We start from the raw sequence: 21614 nt of genomic DNA, 5'->3' as shown, positions 1-21614 counted from the left end.
ACCTCCTCCTGCCCCTACAAACCCTCCCTATCTCTGTCACCTGCTCCAGCCCCTACATCCCTCCCTATCTCTGTTACTCCTCCAGTCCCTACAACCCACCGGGTCTCTGCACCCCTCCAATTCCTGCGTCTTGAGCATCCTACGATTTCTGTCACTCCACTATTGACGGCCGTGCCTTCAGCTTCCTGGGACCTGGGCTCTCTAATTCCCCTCTAAACCACTCCCCTCACCCTCCGCTCTTCAACTGTTTTTTTTTCTCTCTCTCCTCCTTAAGGCGCTCCTTAAGATTCGCTCTCTTTGACAGTGTTTCTGGTCGCCTGTCCATACATCTCATTGACTTTGACTTTGTGTCCAATGATTTCTCTCACTAACATCATTCGATAAAGGGGCTCCGTAAATATAAATTTGTGTTGTTGTATGTCAGTCGGGTGAAGTGACAAACACAATCAAAGCAGGCCTTGTTTGTTAGCGCCTTGCTGTGCCAAATGGCAGTATGCCAACCCCACTGTTGCCAACTCTCAGTCTCAGTTTAAAATAAGCTTATTTTGACCTTTAACTCATCAACCTCCTGCCAGCCTTTCCTCAACCTCGATAAGAAACAGCTCAGAGATTAAAGCATACTCGGATTTATCACTCCTTCGACACAGGAGCCATTCCACCCTCTCGAACCACGGAAAAGGATGAGGCCCATTCAGCCCCTCTCAGGCCTGTTACACAGGAACAGGAAGAGGGCTTATTGAGCCCCCTTGAGCCTGGTACACAGGAACAGAAGGAGACCATTCTGCCCCTCGAGGTTGTTCCTCCATTCTATGAGATCAGGACTCATCAGTGATCTTTCTCTATTTACCTGCCCTCAACCTGTGACCCAGAATACCTTTCAAAAACAGAAATTTCTCATTCTCACAGATTGAAAAGGAACGTGGGCAGCACGGTAGCACAGTGGGAAGCACGGTAGCACAGTGGGAAGCACAGTAGCACAGTGGGAAGCACAGTTGTTTCACAGCTCTAGGGTTCCAGGTTCGATTCCCAGCTTGGGTCACTGTCTGTGCAGAGTCTGCACGTTCTCCCCGTGTCTGCGTGGGTTTCCTCTAGTGTCATAATATACACCAGTATATCATGGTGCATACTGATGGACACACACAGGGACCAGTCAACAAGCACAAAAACTGCAGCCAATCACCAGTTAGAATACACACACTTTAACGGCAGAGGGCACCACGGTTCCCGCTCATTCTGGGTGCTGCCTCTCAGTGGAACAAGAACTCATCCAGCCCAGCACAGACTCACACCACGTGCTAAGAGAATCAACTGGTTCGGACAAGGCTTAGGTCTCTAGTTTAAGTTAGCACCATTTAGACCCACAGTCATCGTGTGTTAGTCAGTTAGAAGTAGTTAATAAAATTGAGTTGAACCTTCCTCAGTGTTGGTAGTGTCTGTTCATCTCTCAAGTCTACACTAGCCAACACTTCATGGTACCAGAAATTGAGGGATGCTAGCACTTCCGAGACCTACCTTTCAGTGATCTGCCTTCCACCAGTCTCACGCCATCCTACAGAATGGACTCCGTTCGCCCGCCGCCGCCTCTCCGCATTGCCGGGTATCTGGGCTCAAACTGGAAACTTTTTAAACAGCACTTCCAGCTGCACCTCGAAGCCAGAGACCTGGAAGCTGTCTCGGGCACATGGAAGATTGCTCTCTTCCTCTTTACAGCCAGGGACCACGCTCTGCACATCTTCAACTCGCTCATCTTCGCTGAGGGGAGGACAAATCGAAGTTCAAGACTGTCATTCTAAAGTTCGACAGCCACTGCGAGGTCGAGGTTTACGAGAGCTTCGAGAGATACATGTTTCAGCAGCGAATTCAGGGTATGGACGAGCCTTTCCAGTCCTTCATTACCCACCTCCGCGTCCTTGCGCAGTCCTGCAACTACGGGTCCACCGCTGACTCCATGCTCCGTGACCAGATTGTTTTTGGTGTTCAATCTGAGCCCCTGCGCCAGCAGCTACTAAAAGTGAAGCAGCTCACTCTCTCCACGGCCATTGAGATCTGTGTACTTCATGAATATGCCTCCACGCGCTACTGCATCCAGGCTGCTGAAACGGTGCGGCAAGCCCCTTACGAGGCAGAACGGGTCCAAATGATTAAATCTTTTCAGGTTCTGGATCTGAATGATGGCGGCCATTTCGCGTGCTTTTTGCAGAGTCCCGCGCTGACGTCATGGACCGCTTCGCGCAGATGTGCGCCTCCCTGGATCACCCGGCGCATGCACGGTGGCGCGACGAACGTCCCGACACTCCAGCATGCGCCAACTGCGGCTCCGCCCACTTAAAGCGCCAATGTCCCGCAAAGTCCCGACGCTGCCTGCAGTGTGGCAAACGCAGCCACTACGCTACTCTGTGCAGGTCCTCCCTGCCTGCTGTTTTTTATTGGTCCACCCAACCCACAGAGACGTCAGGGCTATCCAGCCTGCCATCAATGAACCTACTCCAGACCTTGCGTCCGACTGTGCCTGCGATGACCCACAGGTCCCGTTCCAAGTTAGCATCGTCACCACAAACAGGATGTCCCACAAGCGTGGCACCCAAACCCGTCCACATCCACAACGTCGTGCTGGCCCCCTGTGGGGGCCAGAATCGCGAGTGCCCGCGCCCGTTTCGCGCCGTCGGTGTACCTCGAGGCCATGGATCTCGAGGCCACACGACGGTGTTCACGATGGCGCGGACACCCTGTCCCGCGATCGGAGAATCACGGCAATAGTGGCCTGTGTTCAGCACTATATACAGTGTCCAGTGACAGGCACCGGGTATAGTGTACGGTGTCGGGCACCGAATATAATGTCTGATGTAAGGCACTATATACAGTGTCCAGTGTCAGGCACGGGATACAGTGTCCAGTGACAGGCACGGGATACAGTGTCCAGTGTCAGGCACGGGATACAGTGTCCAGTGACAGGCACGGGATACAGTGTCCAGTGACAGGCACGGGATACAGTGTCCAGTGTAAGGCATGGGATACAGTGTCCAGTGTCAGGCACGGGATACAGTGTCCAGTGTAAGGCATGGGATACAGTGTCCAGTGACAGGCACGGGATACAGTGTCCAGTGACAGGCACGGGATACAGTGTCCAGTGACAGGCACGGGATACAGTGTCCAGTGACAGGCACGGGATACAGTGTCCAGTGTAAGGCACGGGATACAGTGTCCAGTGACAGGCACGGGATACAGTGTCCAGTGACAGGCACGGGATACAGTGTCCAGTGTAAGGCACGGGATACAGTGTCCAGTGTCACGCACAGGATACAGTGTCCAGTGACAGGCACGGGATACAGTGTCCAGTGTCAGGCACGGGATACAGTGTCCAGTGACAGGCACGGGATACAGTGTCCAGTGTAAGGCATGGGATACAGTGTCCAGTGACAGGCACGGGATACAGTGTCCAGTGACAGGCACGGGATACAGTGACAGGTGTAAGGCACGGGATACAGTGTCCAGTGACAGGCACGGGATACAGTGACAGGTGTAAGGCACTGGATACAGTGACAGGTGTAAGGCACTGGATACAGTGACAGGTATAAGGCACGGGATACAGTGACAGGTGTAAGGCACGGGATACAGTGACAGGTTGGAGGCACGGGATACAGTATCCAGTGACAGGCACGGGATACAGTGTCCAGTGTAAGGCCCGGGATACAGTGTCCAGTGTAAGGCACGGGATACAGTGACAGGTGTAAGGCACGGGATACAGTGTCCAGTGACAGGACGGGATACAGTGTCCAGTGTCAGGCACGGGATACAGTGACAGGTGTAAGGCACTGGATACAGTGACAGGTGTAAGGCACTGGATACAGTGACAGGTGTAAGGCACGGGATACAGTGACAGGTGTAAGGCACGGGATACAGTGACAGGTGTAAGGCACGGGATACAGTGACAGGTGTAAGGCACGGGATACAGTGTTCAGTGTAAGGTACGGGATACAGTGACAGGTGTAAGGCACTATAGACAATGTCCGGTGTCAGACATTGTGTACAGTCTCTGATTAAGGCACTCTCTACAGTATCAGGTGTCAGGCACTGGATGTCTTGTCCGTTGTCGGGCAGTGGGACAGCATCAAGCAGCAGGCAATGGAGACAGTGTCGGTCTGAGGAACTGGGTAAAGTGCCAGGTGTTTAGCACTGCTGCCTCACAATGCCGAGGACTCGGGTCACTGTCCATGTGGAATTTGCACGTTCTCCCCTTGCCTGCATGGGTCTCATCCCCACAACCCAAAAAGGTGTGTCGGGTAGGTGGATTGGCCAAGCTAAATTGCCCCTTAATTGGAAAAAAGAATCGCACAGCAATAAGTTGCATCTGCCAGTGAATGACAGTTTCATTACTCCAGAGACTGCTTCCTTGTGTCCAGTTCTGTGTATTATTGGCAGTGTCTTGTTTCGATACTCCAGCATCAGACAGAATCACAGAATTTACAGTGCAAAAGGAGGCCGTTTGGCCCATCGAGTCTGCACCGGATCTTGGAAAGAGCACCCCACCTAAGCCCACACCTCTACCCTATACCCACACCTCCACCCTTTCCCCATAACCCCACCTTACCTTTTTTGGACACTAAGGACAATTTAGCATAGCCAATCCACCTAACCTGTGCATCTTACGACTGTGGGAGGAAACCGGAGCATCCGGAGGAAACCCACGCAGACATGGGGAGACACAGGGGGAACTTGCAGACTCTGCACAGACAGTGACCCAAGCTGGGAATCGAACCTAGGCCCCCGGTGCTGTGAAGCCATAGTGCTAACCACTGTGTGACCGTGCTCAAAGTTGAATCCAGTGTCTGGCAGTTTACATTGTATCCCAGTGTAGAGCATTGGGAACGACATCCAGTGCCTGAGTCCGGATGCTGTGAACACGGCCTGGACACAATATCCAGATCCTGGCACCAAACATTTCACCCAGTTACCCTCACTGGACACTATCCTGTGCCTTACACTGGACCTTGTATCCAAACACCAATCACAAACTCAACCCCTTGGTTAATTATTTCCCAAACAATAACGAGGTTGTGTTCTTTTTTTTCTAAAATAAATTTAGAGTACCCAATTCATTTTTTCCAATTAAATGGCAATTTAACGTGGCCAATCCACCCACTCTGCACATCTTTGGCTTGTGGGGGAGACCCACGCAAACACGGAGAGAATGTGCAAATTCCACACAGTGACCCAGAGCCGGGATCGAGCCTGGGACCTCGACGCCATGAGGCAGCAGGGCTAATACACTGCGCCACCATGCTGCCCTCCGAGGTTGTGTTCTTCACTAATTAACCAGGAATGTTTCCTTCCTAGATTTTACATTTCGCCATTCCCCATTCCTCCCTCAGGATGTTCCAAGTGTTTCCCAGTCAATGAGGGATTTGTGCTCAAGTGAGGTCAGCTGCCAATTTGTGCACAGCAAGAGTCCCTCAGTACTCACATTCCAACAGTGCAGCACTCCCTCAGTACTGACCCTCTGACAGTGCAGCACTCCCTCAGTACTGACCCTCTGACAGTGCAGCACTCCCTCAGTACTGACCCTCTGACAGTGCAGCACTTCCTCAGTACTGACCCCCTGACAGTGCAGCACTCCCTCAGTACTGACCCTCTGACAGTGCAGCACTCCCTCAGTACTGACCCTCTGACAGTGCAGCGCTCCCTCAGTATTGACCCTCTGCCATGTAGCACTCCCTCATTACTGACCCTCTGACAGTGCAGCACTCCCTCAATACTGATCCCCTGACATGAAGCGCTCTCTCAGTACTGACCCTTTGACAGTGCAGCGCTGCCTCAGTACTGACCCTCTGACAGTGCAGCACTCCCTCAGTACTGAGCCTCTGACAGTGCAGCACTCCCTCAGTACTGACCCTCCAACAGTGCAACACTTCCTCAGTACTGACCCTCTGACAGTGCAGCACTCCCTCAGTACTGACCCTCTGTCAGTGCAGCACTCCCTCAGTACTGACCCTCTGACATGTAGCACTCCCTCAGTACTGACCCTCTGACAGTGCAGCACTCCCTCAGTATTGACCCTCTGACATGTAGCGCTCCCTCAGTACTGACCCTCTGACAGTGCAGCACTCCCTCAGTACTGACCCTCCAACAGTGCAGCACTTCATCAGTACTAACCCTCTGACAGTGCAGTACTCCCTCAGTACTGACCCTCTGACAGTGCGGCACTCCCTCAGTACTGACCCTCTGACAGTACAGCACTCCCTCAGTACTGACCCTCTGACAGTGCAGCACTCCCTCAGTACTGACCCTCTGACAGTGCGGCACTCCCTCAGTACTAACCCTCTGACAGTGCAGTACTCCCTCAGTACTGACCCTCTGACAGTGTAGCACTCCCTCAGTACTGACCCTCTGACAGTACAGCACTCCCTCAGTACTGACCCTCTGGCAGTGCAGCACTCCCTCAGTACTGACCCGCTGACATTTTGCGGTCCCTCAGTACTGACCCACTGACATGTAGCGCTCTCTCAGTACTGACCCTTCGACAGTGCAGCGCTGCCTTTGCACAGGCGTTGGGAGAACTGGTCTTGATTTTAGGGGTCACGATTCTGTGGTGGGATATGAACCCACAATTCTCTGACATGGCAGTACGATCAGCAAGGCTGACTTTCACCTTGTCAGTGACCCTTCGCTCATCCTCGGAGCACATCCTGCTTAACAATACCGATGAAGTAGGTGAGTAACAGGTGAAGTTAGATATATTGCAGAGTGAAATACTAAGCTAAAGCATCAAGCAATCTTTGAATGTACTCCAGAAACAGTGTCACCCAGAGGCCAGCATAAGCAATTACATGCTCCATCTTTGAATTGGTGAATCACACTTTTAGGAAGGAGTTAGGTCGCAATCAATGATTTTGGAAAAAAAAGTTGATTTGAACTATAGCTTGATTCTTACATTGTGATTTTGAGCTCGAGAAAGTTAAAGGAAGTTGCAGATTCATATTGTCTAACAAGCACCTAGAGTTAATGCTCAGAACTACAAAAATCCTGCACATTGAATGAATGTATACGATACCTGGGAGAGGTGTACTGGGAGGAAGGGGAGTAGCGATGGGAATTTCTGGATCAGAAAAAAAAAATTATACAGAAACACTCCAAGACAGGTGCAGCACGAGTTTAAATACAGAGTAAAGCTTTCTCTACATTGTCGCAATCAAACACTCCCAGGACAGGTACGGCACGGGGTTAGATACAGAGTAAAGCTCCCTCTACACTGTCCCCATCAAACACTCCCAGGACGGCACGGTAGCACAGTGGTTAGCACAGTTGATTCACAGTGCCAGAGTCCCAGGTTCGATTCCTGGCTTGGGGCACTGTCTGTGCGGAGTCTGCACGTTCTCCCCGTGTGTGCGTGGGTTTCCTCCAGGTGCTCCGGTTTCCTCCCACAGTCCAAGGATGTGCAGGACAGGTGGATTGGCCATGACAAATTGACCTGAGTGTCCAAAAGGTTAGGTGGGGATACTGGGTTACAGGGTTAGGGTGGAGGCTTGGGCTTGGGTGCTCTTTCCAAGAGCCGGTGCAGACTTGATGGGTCGAATGGCCTCCTGCACTGTAAAATTCTATGATTCTATGACAGGTGCAGCACAGGGTTAGACATAAAGTAAATCTCCCTCTGCACTGTCCCCATCAAACACTCCCAGGCCAGGTAGAGCACGGGGTTAGATACAGAGTAAAGCTCCCTCTACACTGTCCCCATCAAACACTCCCAGGCCAGGTACAGCAGAGGTTTAGATACAGTGTAAAGCTCCCTCTACACTGTCCCCATCAAACACTCCCAGGACAGGGACAGCATGGGTTAGATACAGAGTAAAGCTCCCTCTGCACTGTTGCCATCCAACATTCCCAGGCCAGGTACAGCAGAGGATTAGATACAGAGTGAAGCTCCCTCTACACTGTCCCCATCAAACACTCCCAGGACAGGTACAGCACGGGGTTAGATATAGAGTAAAGCTCCCTCCACACTGTCCCCATCAAACACTCCCAGGCCAGGTACAGCACAGGGTTAGATACAGAGTAAAGTTCTGATGAATCTGTGCTGTGAGGGGCCCAGACCAAACCCAGTTACCCCAGATCCTAGGGGAGGAGGGGGTTTGCGCAGAGTTTATATAACTAAAGACCTCTTGTGATCCAAATCCCTTTGAGGTCAAGGCCAATATTCTAATAGCCTGATTGCCTACTTGCAGCCAATGACCAGGAGAACAGCATTAGTACTTCACTTCAATAACATCCGGCTCTGTAATGTTGATTAAATTGTCCCATCAGCAAACTCATGTTTTAACATTACTGATCGTTAAACCTCCCACTGTGTGCCTCGAGGGGCAAGCAGTCATTATGTACCATTAACTTACTGCTGTCATACAAAGTGCTGTTGATAATCTGGCCTTCAATCGATCACTGATGAAACTATGTTGGTCAGTGCACATTTCAGAAACATGTCACTCCCTCAATGCCCTTAAGGGGTTAACCGGGTTCCTCTGTGACACACCATCTGATTGACCCTACCTCACACCATCCCCATCCACACTGGCAGAACGGTGCTGCCATCTCATACACATAGGATACTGGAGACTTCCCTCAATCCCGGGGATTTTCCTGGCCTGGGAGAGTTTCCCATTGGGGGAATGCTTCATCATCATTCTACCCCAGTTTCTCACTGAACTCCCCCTACGCTTATCCCACCCTGTTCTGTTCACAAAGTTCCCCTTTCTGAATACAATCTTTCCCTCCTCTCATCTCTCTCTTTGCCTCTCTCTCTCTCACCCTCTCTTTGTCCATGTGTCTCTCACTGTCTCTGTCTGAGTCTCCATTTGTCTATCTCCATGTTGCCCTGTCTCTGCGTCTCTCGCTGTCTCTGTGTATGTCTCCCTCTCTCTGTCTCTGTGTCTCCCTCTGTCTCTGTGTGTATCTCTCTGTCTCTATCTGTCTGTCTCTATGTGTGTCTCTCTCTTTCCGTCTCTCTCTTGCTTTGTCCGTGTGTTTGTCTCCCATTGTCTCTCTCGATCTAAGTGTCCCTCTCTGTCTGTGTGTGTGTGTCTCTCTCTCTCTGTCTCTGTCTCTGTGTGTCTCTCTCTGTCTCTGCCTCTCTCGATCTCCATATACGACCCGGGAAGGTTCAACCACCTCCAACAGCTCCTCACTGCTGAAACCCCCAAACACCTCCCAAATCCCCCATACCGTCCAAAGCCCTCTCCATCCAGCCCCAACTCCCAAACCCCTCCCCCTCCAAAACTTCACCCCCAAATCCCTCCCCATCCATCCCCCAACCCCCAACCCCCTCCACATCCAGCCCCAACTCCCAAACCCCTCTCCATCCATCCCCTAACTGCCAAACCCCTCCCCATCCAGCCCCAACTCCCAAACCCCTCCGCATCCAGCCCCAACTCCCAAACCCCTCCCCCTCCCAACACCTCACCCCCAAATCCCTCCCCTACCCACTCAGCCCCAAATCCCTCCCCATCCAGCCCGTAACCCCAAATCCCCTCCCCATCCAGCCCCTATCCCCAAATCCCTCTCCATCCAGCCCCTAAAACCCAAAACCCTCCCCATCCATCCCCTACCCCACAAATCCCTCTCCACCCAGCCCCTAACCCCCAAACCCCTCCCCATCCATCCCCTACCCCCCAAACCCCTCCCCATCTAGCCCGTAACCCCAAATCCCCTCCCCATCCAGCCCCTAACCCCAAATCCCTCTCCATCCAGCCCCTAAAATCCCAAACCCTCCCCATCCATCCCCTACCCCCCAAATCCCTCCAATACTTCACCCCCAAATCCCTCTCCATCCATCCCCTAACCCCCAAACCCCTCCCCATCCAGCCCCAACTCCCAAACCCCTCTCCATCCATCCCCTAACCGCCAAATCCCTCTCCATCCATCCCCTAACCCTCAAACCCCTCCGCATCCAGCCCCAACTCCCAAACCCCTCTCCATCCATCCCCTAACCGCCAAATCCCTCTCCATCCATCCCCTAACCCCCAAACCCCTCCGCATCCAGCCCCAACTCCCAAACCCCTCCCCCTCCCAACACCTCACCCCCAAATCCCTCCCCTACCCACTCAGCCCCAAATCCCTCCCCATCCAGCCCCTAACCCCAAATCCCTCTCCATCCAGCCCCGAAAACCCAAAACCCTCCCCATCCATCCCCTACCACCCAAATCCCTCTCCACCCAGCCCCTAACCCCCAAACCCCTCCCCATCCATCCCCTACCCCCCAAACCCCTCCCCATCTAGCCCGTAACCCCAAATCCCCTCCCCATCCAGCCCCTAACCCCAAACCCCTCTCCATCCAGCCCCTAAAACCCCAAACCCTTCCCATCCATCCCCTACCCCCAAAATCCCTCTCCATCCAGCCCCTAAAACCCCAAACCCCTCCCCATCCATCCCATACCCCCCAAACCCCTCCCCATCCAGCCCCTAACCCCCAAACCCCTCCCCATCCAGCCCCTAAAACCCAAACCCCTCCCCATCCATCCCCAAAACCCCAAACCCCTCCCCATTCAGCTCCTAACCCCAAACCCCTCCCCATCCAACCCATAACCCCAAACCCCTCCCCCTCCAACATCTCACCCCCAAATCCCTCCCCTACCCACTCAGCCCCTAACCCCCAAACCCCTCCCCATCCAGCCCCTAACCCCAAACCCCTCCCCATCCAGCCCCTGACCCCCAAATCCCCTCCCCATCCAGTCCCTAACCCCAAATTCCCTCCCCATCCAGCCCCTGACCCCAAACCCCTCCCCATTCAGCTCCTAACCCCAAACCCCTCCCCTACCCACTCAGCCCCTAACCCCCAAACCCCTCCCCATCCAGCCCCTAACCCCAAATTCCCTCCCCATCCAGCCCCTGACCCCAAACCCCTCCCCATTCAGCTCCTAACCCCAAACCCCTCCCCTACCCACTCAGCCCCTAACCCCCAAATTCCCTCCCCATCCAGCCCCTGACCCCAAATCCCCTCCCCATCCAGCCCCTGACCCCAAATCCCCTCCCCATCCAGCCCTTGACCCCAAATCTCCTCCCCATCCAGCCCCTAACCCCAAACCCCCCCATCCAGCCCCTGACCCCCAAATCCCCTCCTCATCCAGCCCCTGACCCCCAAATCCAACCCAAAAAAACCCAAACCCCTCCCCAACCAGCCTCTAACTCCCAAGCAACACCCCATCCAGCCCCTAACCCCTCCCCGTCCAGCACCTCACCCCAAACCCCTTCCATAACCATTCAGCCGCAAAGCCCAACCCCTCCCCATGCAACCCCTAACCCCCAAACCCCTCCCCCTCCATCCCCTAACCCGCCAAACCCTCCCCATCCAGCCCCTAACCACAAACCCCTTCCCCTTCAGCCCCACGCCCCTCCCCATCGATCCCCAAACGCCTCCCCCTCAATTCTCTAAACCCTAAGCCCCTCCCTTTCTCATCCGGTCATAACCCCCCCAAACCCTCCCCTATCCCTCACAGAAACCTCCTGCATCCCACAAACCCATCCTCTACCTTGCCCTCCCCCCCCCCGGCAGCTCCCCGATCCCATCTACCCCAAGGCTCTGGGCCTCTCCACCACACTCACCGTACACCACCAAGACGTACTCGTCGGCAGATCTGCCGAGCTCGTTCTCGGCCTCGCAGACGTATGTGCCGTTATCGACTGTGCTCAAGGCGGCGATGGTCAGCAGGTTCCCACGTCGCTCAGCGCGGCCCGGCAGCGTGTCATTTAGCCGGCTCCACACGACACCATCCGGCCTGGGCAAGACAATAACAGGGAAAATCAGTCGCTAAATAGCTGCGTGTCCCAGTTCCCACCCTACCCCTCTTGACTCTCCTTCGTATTCCTGTAAAATTCTCCCCATCCAATATTTATCCAGTTTCCCCCTTTTGAAAGTTCCTGTTGAGTCTGCTTCCACCGCCCTTTCAGGCAGCACCTTCCAGATCACAACAACTCACAGATAACAAAAATTCTCCTCATCGACCCCGGCCACACCTTACTGATTCTCTTCAATCTGTGTTCCTCTGGTCGCCGAGCTTCCTGCCACGGGAAACACCTTCTCCTCATTTATCTATCTCCTCCTTAACTTTCTCTGCTCAGAGAAGAACAATCCCAGCTTCTTCCAGTCACTCCAACATTCATTGAAGTCCCTCATTCCCCCAGAACATTCCGGTAAATCTCCTACGCAAGCTCCTTGAGACCTCGACACATCCTGCCTAAAGTGTGTGGCGCCCGGAATAGGACACAATATGGCAGCTGAGGCCTAATTTTACGAAGGTTTAAAGCATTAACAATCTTTCAAACACGATGCTCTCACGTGAATCATCTTCTTCTGCAGAAACCAGATGCGCAGAACCTTCGCTCACCTTGTCGCCAAGTGTAGCCATCTAAGATGGCCACCTGCAAAGGACCATGGGAATTATGGCCAACCCAGGACTCAGACAGATACAGAACCTATGTGTATCTGAAACACAAGTAACCAGACCTGATTGAAACCCCCGCTCGTTTGCATTTTAATGGCACATTTTCCCAGGACAATAGAACTCCAATCAAGCAACCGGTATAGCCACAGACTGATCGGCGCCACTCCCCTTACTCAGAAAGCACAACCGCCAAGGTTAATAACCGCTAAGGACCTGCCCAGCTACCAAGGCACCCGCCCCTTTATTGGCCGAAATCGAAGGCAGTGATCAGAGCTCTGTCGAACTATTGGGTCCAAGGTTAAGGACCGCCCCAAAGAGCGCAAAATCCTAGAGGGATGAAAGAGATCACAGCCATGTGTTCTGTCTCTTTTGGATCTAGCCTGTGCCAACCCAACTGTAGCAGGAACAGCCAGCCAAGTTCAAGACCAACGATCGCTACCTGACGGATGAGCCCAGCAGACACAGAGCCACTTTCTTCGAACCAGCCAAGTGAAATCCTGATAAAGGCCTTATCCATTTGCACAGTGCCGGTCACCCTGAAGTTAAGTATAGGTTATCGTAGCTGATATGTGTAGTTTAACTCATAGTAGATATTGTGTTTGCATGTCCAGGTAACTCTTGTGTATGTAAATAAACCATCTTTTGGACTAACTAACTGCTTGTGTGGTCATTTGATCGATATAAGGGAAGGCTTGTGGTTCACCAACATTATTAATTGAGCAACACAAGCTCCCGGGCTCAGTCAGAAATCTATCCATGTGACAGACCCTGCGGTCAGGGTATAGAAGACGAGGGGGCAGGTCTAGGGGCTGAGCTGGAGGTTTACCCCACTTTCCTGGGACCAATATTTACCCTGCCACTGTGTTTGGGTTGCCAGCCCTACAGGATTGACCGGGAGTCCCCGAGGAACTGAAGAGAAATCCCCGTGACACTGCAGCGTGCGACCCTGGGGTAAGATTACTGGGACGTTTAAAAGAAACCACAACTGGCATCACTAAAACTAGATGATGATCCGGGCCATTGCTATTTTTGGGATCTGGCTGTGCCCAAATTGGCGGTACAAAAACCCCCAGCCCCCTTCATTTGGCTGTGAAACACTATGGGACATCCCGAGGTGGTCAAAGGGGCTCAAGATGAATGCAGCTTTGTCCTGTTGCTCCAGGAAGCCATTCAGAGCGATTTCCCGTTGAGGAACAGGAGCGGAGACATCCAGATCCACAGCAGGATGTTGACAGCCAGAAATTCAACAACATTAATGCCATTGTATGTCATGGGGCGATGGTCAGATTCTCCATTGTAGGAGATGGTCATTGACTGGTACTTGTGTGGCACAGAGGTTACTTGCCACTTGTCAGCCTGAGCCTGGATATTGTCCAGGTCTTGCTGCATTTGGACATAGACTACTTCAACGTGAGAAGGGAGGATGGATGTATGGGTTGGAGGAGGTTACAAAGAGGGTTGTAGGGGCTGGAGGAGTTTACAGAAATATGGATGGTTGTAGGGGCTGGAAGGGGTTACAGAGATAGGCAGGGATGTTGAGGCTGGAGGAGGTTACAGAGATAGGGAGGGGTGTCGAGGATTGGAGGAGGTTACAGAGATAGGGAGGGGTGTTGAGGATTGGAGGAGGTTACAGAGGTAGGGAGGGGTGTAGAGGACTGGAGCAGGTTACAGACATAGAGAGTGGTGTAGAGGATTGGAGGAGGTTACAGAGATAATAACAATAGGAAGGGTTGTGCGGTTGGAGGAGGTTCCAGAGATAGGGAGGGTTGTAGGGGCTGGAGGAGGTGACAGGGATAGGGAGGGGTGCAGGGGACTGAAGGAAGTTACAGAGATAGGGATGGGTGTAGGGGACTAAAGGGAGTTCCAGAGATAGGGATGGGTGCAGGGGACTGGAGGAGGTTACAGAGATAGGGACGGGTGTAAGGGACTGGAGGAGGTTACAGAGCTGGGGGGGGGGGGGGGGGGGGGGGGGGAGGGGTGTAGGGGACTGGAGGAGATTACAGAGATAGGGAGGGGTGTAAGGACTGAAAGAGGTTACATAGAACATAGAACATAGAACAGTACAGCACAGAACAGGCCCTTCGGGCCTCAATGTTGTGCCGAGCCATGATCACCCTACTCAAACCCACGTATCCACCCTATACCCGTAACCCAACAACCCCCCACCCCTTAACCTTACTTTTTTTAGGACACTACGGGCAATTTAGCATGGCCAATCCACCTAACCCGCACATCTTTGGACTGTGGGAGGAAACCGGAGCACCCGGAGGAAACCCACGCACACACGGGGAGAACCTGCAGACTCCGCACAGACAGTGACCCAGCAGGGAATCGAACCTGGGATCCTGGCACTGTGAAGCCACAGTGCCATCCATTTGTGCTACCGTGCTGCCCATAGCTTTATTAATTATTACTGGGCGGCCAACATATCGATGGTCAGGAAGTGGGTAGTGGGGGAGGGGTCGGTCTGGGGGCGAGTGGAAGCGGCATCCTGTAAGGGCACTAGTTTGGAGGCTTTACTAATGGCACCCCTGCCATTTTCACCGGCTCGGTACTCTACAAGCCCTATGGTAGTGGCAGCCCTAAGGGTGCGGGGGCAATGGAGACAGCACATGGGATTAGAGGGGGCGTCAGTGTGGTCACCAATCTGTGACAATCACCGGTTTGCCCCAGGGAGGCTGGATGGGGGCTTCAGGAGATGGCAGCAGGCAGGGATCGAGAGATTTGGGGACTTATTTATCCATGAGGGCTTTCAGACCTTGAGGTCACTAGAGGAGGAGTTTGAGTTATGGGGTGGAAATGGGATATCTTCAGGTCCAGGACTTTGTCCGGAAGCCGGTTCTAAGCTTCCCTCACCACCCCCTGTGGGAACTACAGGATAAGGTGATGTCAAAATCTGGAGTTGGAGGACTTTGCAGGTATACAAGGAATTGATGGAGTGGGAGGGGAGGTGGAGCAGAAGTGGGAAGAGGAGCTGGGAAGAGAGCTGGAAATGGAAAAGTGGGAAAAAGCCTTGAAGAGAGTTAATTCATCTTCGCCCTGTGCTAGGCTTAGCCTGATCCAGTTCAAAGTGGTCCACAGGTAGCCCGGATGAGCAGGTTCTTTGAGGAGGTGGAGGATAGATGTGGGCGGTGTGGGGGTAGTCCGGCTAATCATGTGCATATGTTTTGGGCATGTCCGAAGTTGAGGGGATTCTGGCAGGGGTTTGCAGACCTTATGTCAGAAGTCCTGGAAGGGAGGATACCTCTGAGTCCAGAACTGGCAATATTTGGGGTAGCGGATGATCCGGGGGCCAAGGGGGGAGGGATGCCGATGTCCTTGCCTTCTCCTCCCTGGTGGCGCTGTGATGGTTTTGCTGGGATGGAGGGACTCGGAGCCCCAAAGTCAGGTGTGTGGGTCAGCGATATGGCAGCCTGGAAAAAAAATCAAGTTTGCCATGAGAGGATCAACTCAGAAGTCGCCCAGAGATGGCAGGGGTTCATCAACTTCTTCAAAGAAAATTGAACGTCAGCAGTAAGGGTAGGGGCGGATGGGGGGGGGGTGGGGGGGGCGGGGGGGGGGGGGGGGGTGGGGGGGGGGGGGGGGGGCGGTGATAAGAGCCATGGCAGTGTTAAATAAGAACAGGGAACTCAGTATGTGGGTAGCTAGGAAATAGGGCTCGGGCAGTTGGGGACATTGTGGTTTTGTTTTTTATATATATACATGTGTTGGCCCACGCAACGGTTTTAAGAAATGTTAATGTGTTGAATTGTGAAAATTTTAAATGCTTCAATAAAATACCTTTAAAAAAAAAATACTGGAAATATGTATGGTGAAATAGATGTCATTCACTCTACAATTTACTTAAAGGAGCCTTGTCTGTTACACAACAAAGGTTCTATTGAAGTTAATAGATAACATGATTACTTTCAAATATAATGGATTAAACAAAGATTTTACAGAGGTGATGAATTGCTGGCAGCGATTACATGAAAGATAACATCCAGCTAGAAATAATTGCATGAAGATTAATAGATGGCAGGGCATGATAAAGCTGCAGATTCTGTATGATTCACAGCAAGTTCGCAGAGGGCAATGACATAGGCAGCTTTCCGTTTTCATTCTTCTCATTCTCACATTCAAATCTCTCCACGGCTTCGTCAACCTCCCCTCCCTATCTCTGTAACCTCCTCCAGCCCTACTACACTCCCTATCTCTGTAACCTCCTCCAGCCCTACAACCCTCCCTATCTCTGTCATCTACTCTAGTCCCTACAACCTTCCTTATCTCTGTAACCTCCTCCAGCCCCTACTACACTCCCTATCTCTGTAACCTCCTCCAGCCCTACAACCCTCCCTATCTCTGTCACCTACTCCAGTCCCTACAACCTTCCCTATCTCTGTAACCTCCTCCAGCCCCTACAACCCTTCCTATCTCTGTGACCTCCTCCAGCCCTACTACACTCCCTATCTCTGTAACCTCCTCCAGCCCTACTACACTCCCTATCTCTGTAACCTCCTCCAGCCCTGACAACCCTCCCTATCTCTGTAACCTCCTCCAGCTCTACTACACTCCCTATCTCTGTAACATCCTCCTGCCCGACAACCCTAGCTATCTCTGTAACCTCCTCCAGCCCTACAACCCTCTCTCTCTCTGTAACTTCCTCCAGCCCCTCCAACCCTCCCTACCTCTTTAACCTCCTCCAGCCCCTAACCCTCCCGATCTCTGTAACCTTCTCCTGTCCCCACACCCCTCCCTATCTCTGTAACCTTCTCTTGTCCCCACACCCCTCCCTATCTCTGTAACCTCCTCCAGTCCCCTACACCCCTCCCTATGTCTGTAACTTCCTCCAGCCCCTTCAACCCTCTCTATCTCTGTAACCTCCTCCAGCCCCTCTAACCCTTCCGATCTCTGTAACCTCCTCCAGCCCCTCTAACCCTTCCTATCGCGGGAATCTCCTCCAGCCCCTATCCCTCCGTATCTCTGTAACCTCCTCCAGCCCCTGCAACCCTTCCTATCTCTGTAACCTCCTCCAGACCCGACAACCCTCCTTATCTCTGTAACCTCCTCCAGACCTCGACCACTCTCGGAGAGCTCTACGCTCCTCCAGTTCCGGTCCCTGAGCATTCCCTGATTCCCATTGCTCCACCATTGGCTCTGGAATCCCCTCCTTAAACTTCTCTGCTTCTCTCTTGCTCCTGCTTTACTTTTATTTTATTTTATTTTTTTAATTTAAAGTACCCAATCCATTTTTTCCAATTAAGGGGCAATTTAGCATGGCCAATCCACCTAACTTGCACATTTTTGGGTTGTGGGGGCGAAACCCACGCACACACGGGGAGGATGTGCAGACTCTGCACAGACAGTGACCCAAGTCGGAATCGAACCTGGGACACATTTTTGGATTGTGGGGGCGAAACACGGGGAGAATGTGCAAACTCCACGCGGACAGTGACCCAGACTCTCTCCTCCTTTATGACGCTATTTAAAAACCAATCTCTTTGACCAAGCTTTTGCTGGCCTGTCCCTCATATTTCCTTATGTGGCTCAAGATCAAGTCCTGCCCTATTCAGAGCCTAAAGCTTGTCGCAATCCCTGCTCCGGGCAGGTACACCATGTGATGTGAGAAAAAGCTTTTTCAAACAACCAGCGGATTGTGATGCGGAATGCACTGGCTGGCAGTGTGCTGGAGGCAGGTCTGATCGGGGCATCTGAGAGGGCATCAGGTTGGATTGGATTGGATATTGTTTATTGTCACGTGTACCAAGTTACAGTGAAAAGTATTTTTCTGCGAGCAGCTCAACAGATCAGTAAGTACATGAAAAGAAAAGAAAAAAGAAAATACATAATAGGGCAACACAAGGTACATAATGTAACTAGATGACAACGGCATCGGGTGAAGCATACAGGGGTGTAGTGTTAATCAGGTCAGTCCATAAGAGGGTCGTTTAGGAGTCTGGTAAGAGTGAGAAAGAAGCTGTTTTTGAGTCTGGTCGTGTGTATTCTCAGACTTTGGACTGGGCTGTGTTCACGACTCTCTTAAGGTTTTTTCAGTCTTGGCCTGAGCAGTTGCCATACCAGGCTGTGATGCAGCCCGATAGGATGCTTTCAATTGTGCATCTGTAAAAGTTGGTAAGAGTTAATGTGGACATGCCGAGTTTCCTTAGTTTCCTGAGGAAGTATCGGCGCTGTTGTGCTTTCTTGGTGGTAGCGTCGACGTGGGTGGACCAGGACAGATGTTTGGAGATGTGCACCCCTAGGAATTTGAAACTGCTAACCATCTCCACCTCGGCCCCATTGATGCTGACAGGGGTATGTACAATACTTTGCTCCCTGAAGTCAATGACCAGCTCTTTAGTTTTGCTGGCACTGAGGGATAGATTGTTGTCACTGCACCACTCCACTAGGTTCTCTATCTCCCTCCTGTATTCTGACTCATCGTTATTCGAGATCGAGCCCACTATGGTCGTATCGTCAGCAAATTTGTAGATGGAATTGGAACTAAATTTTGCCATGCAGTCGTGTGTGCACAGGGTGTATAGTAGGGGGCTAACACAGCCTTGTGGGATCCCGGTATTGAGGACTATTGCGGAGGAGGTGTTGTTGTTTATTCTTACTGATTGTGGTCTGTGGGTCAGAAAGTTGAGGATCCAGTTGCAGAGTGAGGAGCCAAGTCCTAGGTTTTGGAGCTTTGATATGAGCTTGGCTGGGATTATGGGGTCGAAGGCGGAGCTGTAGTCAATAAATAGGAGTCTGATGTAGGAGTCCTTGTTGTCGAGATGCTCTAGGGATGATTATTTGAATCAAAACAACGTGTACAGGTTTGGAGGCGGGAATGGCTAAGTCACAATTCCTGTTTGGAGAGCCATTACAGACACGTTGGCCCAAATGGTCACCTTCTGTGCCATAACCTTTCTGTGGCCATAATGAGGCAGTCACAACTGGACTCCGGATACCCGTGTAGCCAGAATGCTTGAAACTCACTCCCATCAAGCTACTCACCAAGGCTCCTTCGGCAGCACCTTCCAAACCCGTGACTGATACCATCTAGAAGGACAAGAGCAGCAGATACCTGCGATCCACACCACATCGTGACTTGGAAATAGATCGCCGTTCCTTCAATGTCGCTGGGTTAAAATCCTGAAACTCCCTTCCATAGAACCCCGTTGGTGTACCTACACCTTAGGGACTGCAGTGGTTCAAGCAGGCAACTCACCACCACCTTCTCAAGGGGCAATTAGGGATGGACAATAAATTCTATACTGGCCAGCGATGTGCACATTTGGGAATGAATTTTAAAAGAAAGAAAATAATCTACTGTGGAGAATTTGATTCTGGGGTGAGCTCTCACGCAAAGGAAGACAACAATAACTAGCAGAGCGGAAAATTAAAAAAAAAGCTAAGAGGAATGACAGCGATACACAACCCAGGTGGGGGGGGGGGGGGCTGAGGGGAATAAAAGGAGCAACACAGAGGGAGAGGGAGGGGACAGAAGAACCCCTCCCACCCACAAGGCCTACACGGCGGAAACTCACAGGAAGGAAGGGAAGGAAGAGGCAGTGCCGAAGTAGAGGGGGGGGGGGGGGGCACACCTCCCGAGCGAACAGGAAGGGTATCAAGGGGAGGGCTGGGGGGTGGGATGCAGAAGGATAGCGCACCGAGACAGACAGTGACAAATTGTAAATAAGTACAAGAAAACCTCATGAACTGTATAGCAACAAACACAAGATGCTATGTATATCAAACTGAAAATGCCTATAAAAATGTTTTTTAAAAGAGAGAAGTAGGATTGGCTACGGGGCAGGCAGGTAAATAGAGTTTGCCGGCCAAGTCAGATCAGACCATTATCTTATTGAATAGGGGAGCAGTATTGAGGGGCTGAATGGACCCCTCCCCTCTTGTTGCTAATTCTAATGTTCCACATCGAAGCATGGTCTTCCTGTGTTCTAGATTCAGTCACACAGTCATGGTAGGCCAGTCTGACATCTCCTGCCCTGACACAGGGACTGGGCAGAATCGTCTGGAGAGGATTTATTGGCAATCTGAACCCAGATTCCTGGATCTCACTGCGGGGTCCCTTGACAGTCAGGGATGAGCGCACGTGAGCTGTTTGATCGAACTGAGGGAATGAGTCCAGTGCCTGCTCATTGATGGGACGTGTGTTTCTGTCAGTGATGTTCAGTGTGGTCTTCACTTCTGTCACTCCCCCTCCCCCTACCCCCCCACCCCACACACAGCCTCCTCCCCCTGATTGCCAATCGGGACAACTTCAAACAGAAGCAATTCTCGAGTGCAGTGTTACTCATCTTAACCCGCGTTCCAAGTGTGGCATTGTGTGAATTGTCGCTTGTAGCTCGAGGCAAGAATTATGTCGCAGGAACTCATCAGGCGAGAGAACGCCATCTGGGATTGTTCCTCCAGCATTTTTAGTGCTTTGTTCTGTTTGATGGCAGTTGGAATAAAGCAGAGATGTGAAAGGCTGGGCCCACAGATCTAACAATGGCAGTGCCCAGGATGGGACTTTTCTATTTGTTGAACTCCACCTTCAGATGGTGGAAGCGACCTTGGAATTATCATAAAATCACGGTGCATATGAGTCACAGCACAAGTAGCTGACGGCAACCCCATCTCCCGAAAACATTCAATAAAACACAGCCAAATATTCCTCAGGTAATCCACTGGCCTCCTCCAGCTGGGACCAAAGCTGTTTACACTTTACCATTTTCCGACTTTTGAAGAAAACATGGACATTTCCCGAGTGTCCTTCAAATAAGAACGTCGCAAAGAGTTTCACAGCGTTCCCTCAGTGCTGACCCTCTGACAGTGCAGCACTCCCTCAGTACTGACCCTCTGACAGTGCAGCACTCCCTCAGTACTGACCCTCTGACAGTTCAGCGCTCCCTCAGTACTGACCCCCTGACAGTGCAGCACTCCCTCAGTACTGACCCTCTGACAGTGCAGCACTCCCTCAGTACTGACCCTCTGACAGTGCAGCACTCCCTCAGTACTGACCCTCTGACAGTGCAGCACTCCCTCAGTACTGACTCTCTGACAATGCAGCACTCCCTCAGTACTGACCCTCTGACAGTGCAGCGCTCCCTCAGTACTGACCCTCTGACAGTGCAGCGCTCCCTCAGTACTGACCCTCTGACAGTGCAGCACTCCCTCAGTACTGACCCTCTGACAGTGCAGCACTCCCTCAGTACTGACCCT

The 21614-nt window shown here is 52.1% G+C and overlaps 1 protein-coding gene across 3 annotated transcripts in view; it reads right to left on the bottom strand.

Annotated features, from left to right (window-relative positions):
• Nucleotides 1-21614, bottom strand: part of cadm4 (cell adhesion molecule 4) — a 547921-nt gene that overhangs the window by 107640 nt on the left and 418667 nt on the right. For 2 of the 3 annotated variants that reach the window (XM_038812888.1, XM_038812886.1), the window contains exon 7: nt 11584-11756. In XM_038812888.1, coding sequence (XP_038668816.1) covers nt 11584-11756 — 173 coding nt within the window. Of the gene's footprint in view, nt 1-6726; nt 7094-11583; nt 11757-21614 lie in introns of those variants that run through there. The other variant, XM_038812887.1, reaches the window with a different exon arrangement.

Source organism: Scyliorhinus canicula, chromosome 12, assembly GCF_902713615.1.
Source record: "Scyliorhinus canicula chromosome 12, sScyCan1.1, whole genome shotgun sequence".
In the NCBI taxonomy this organism is placed as follows: domain Eukaryota; kingdom Metazoa; phylum Chordata; class Chondrichthyes; order Carcharhiniformes; family Scyliorhinidae; genus Scyliorhinus; species Scyliorhinus canicula.
This window is presented reverse-complemented; position numbering and strand designations above follow the sequence as displayed.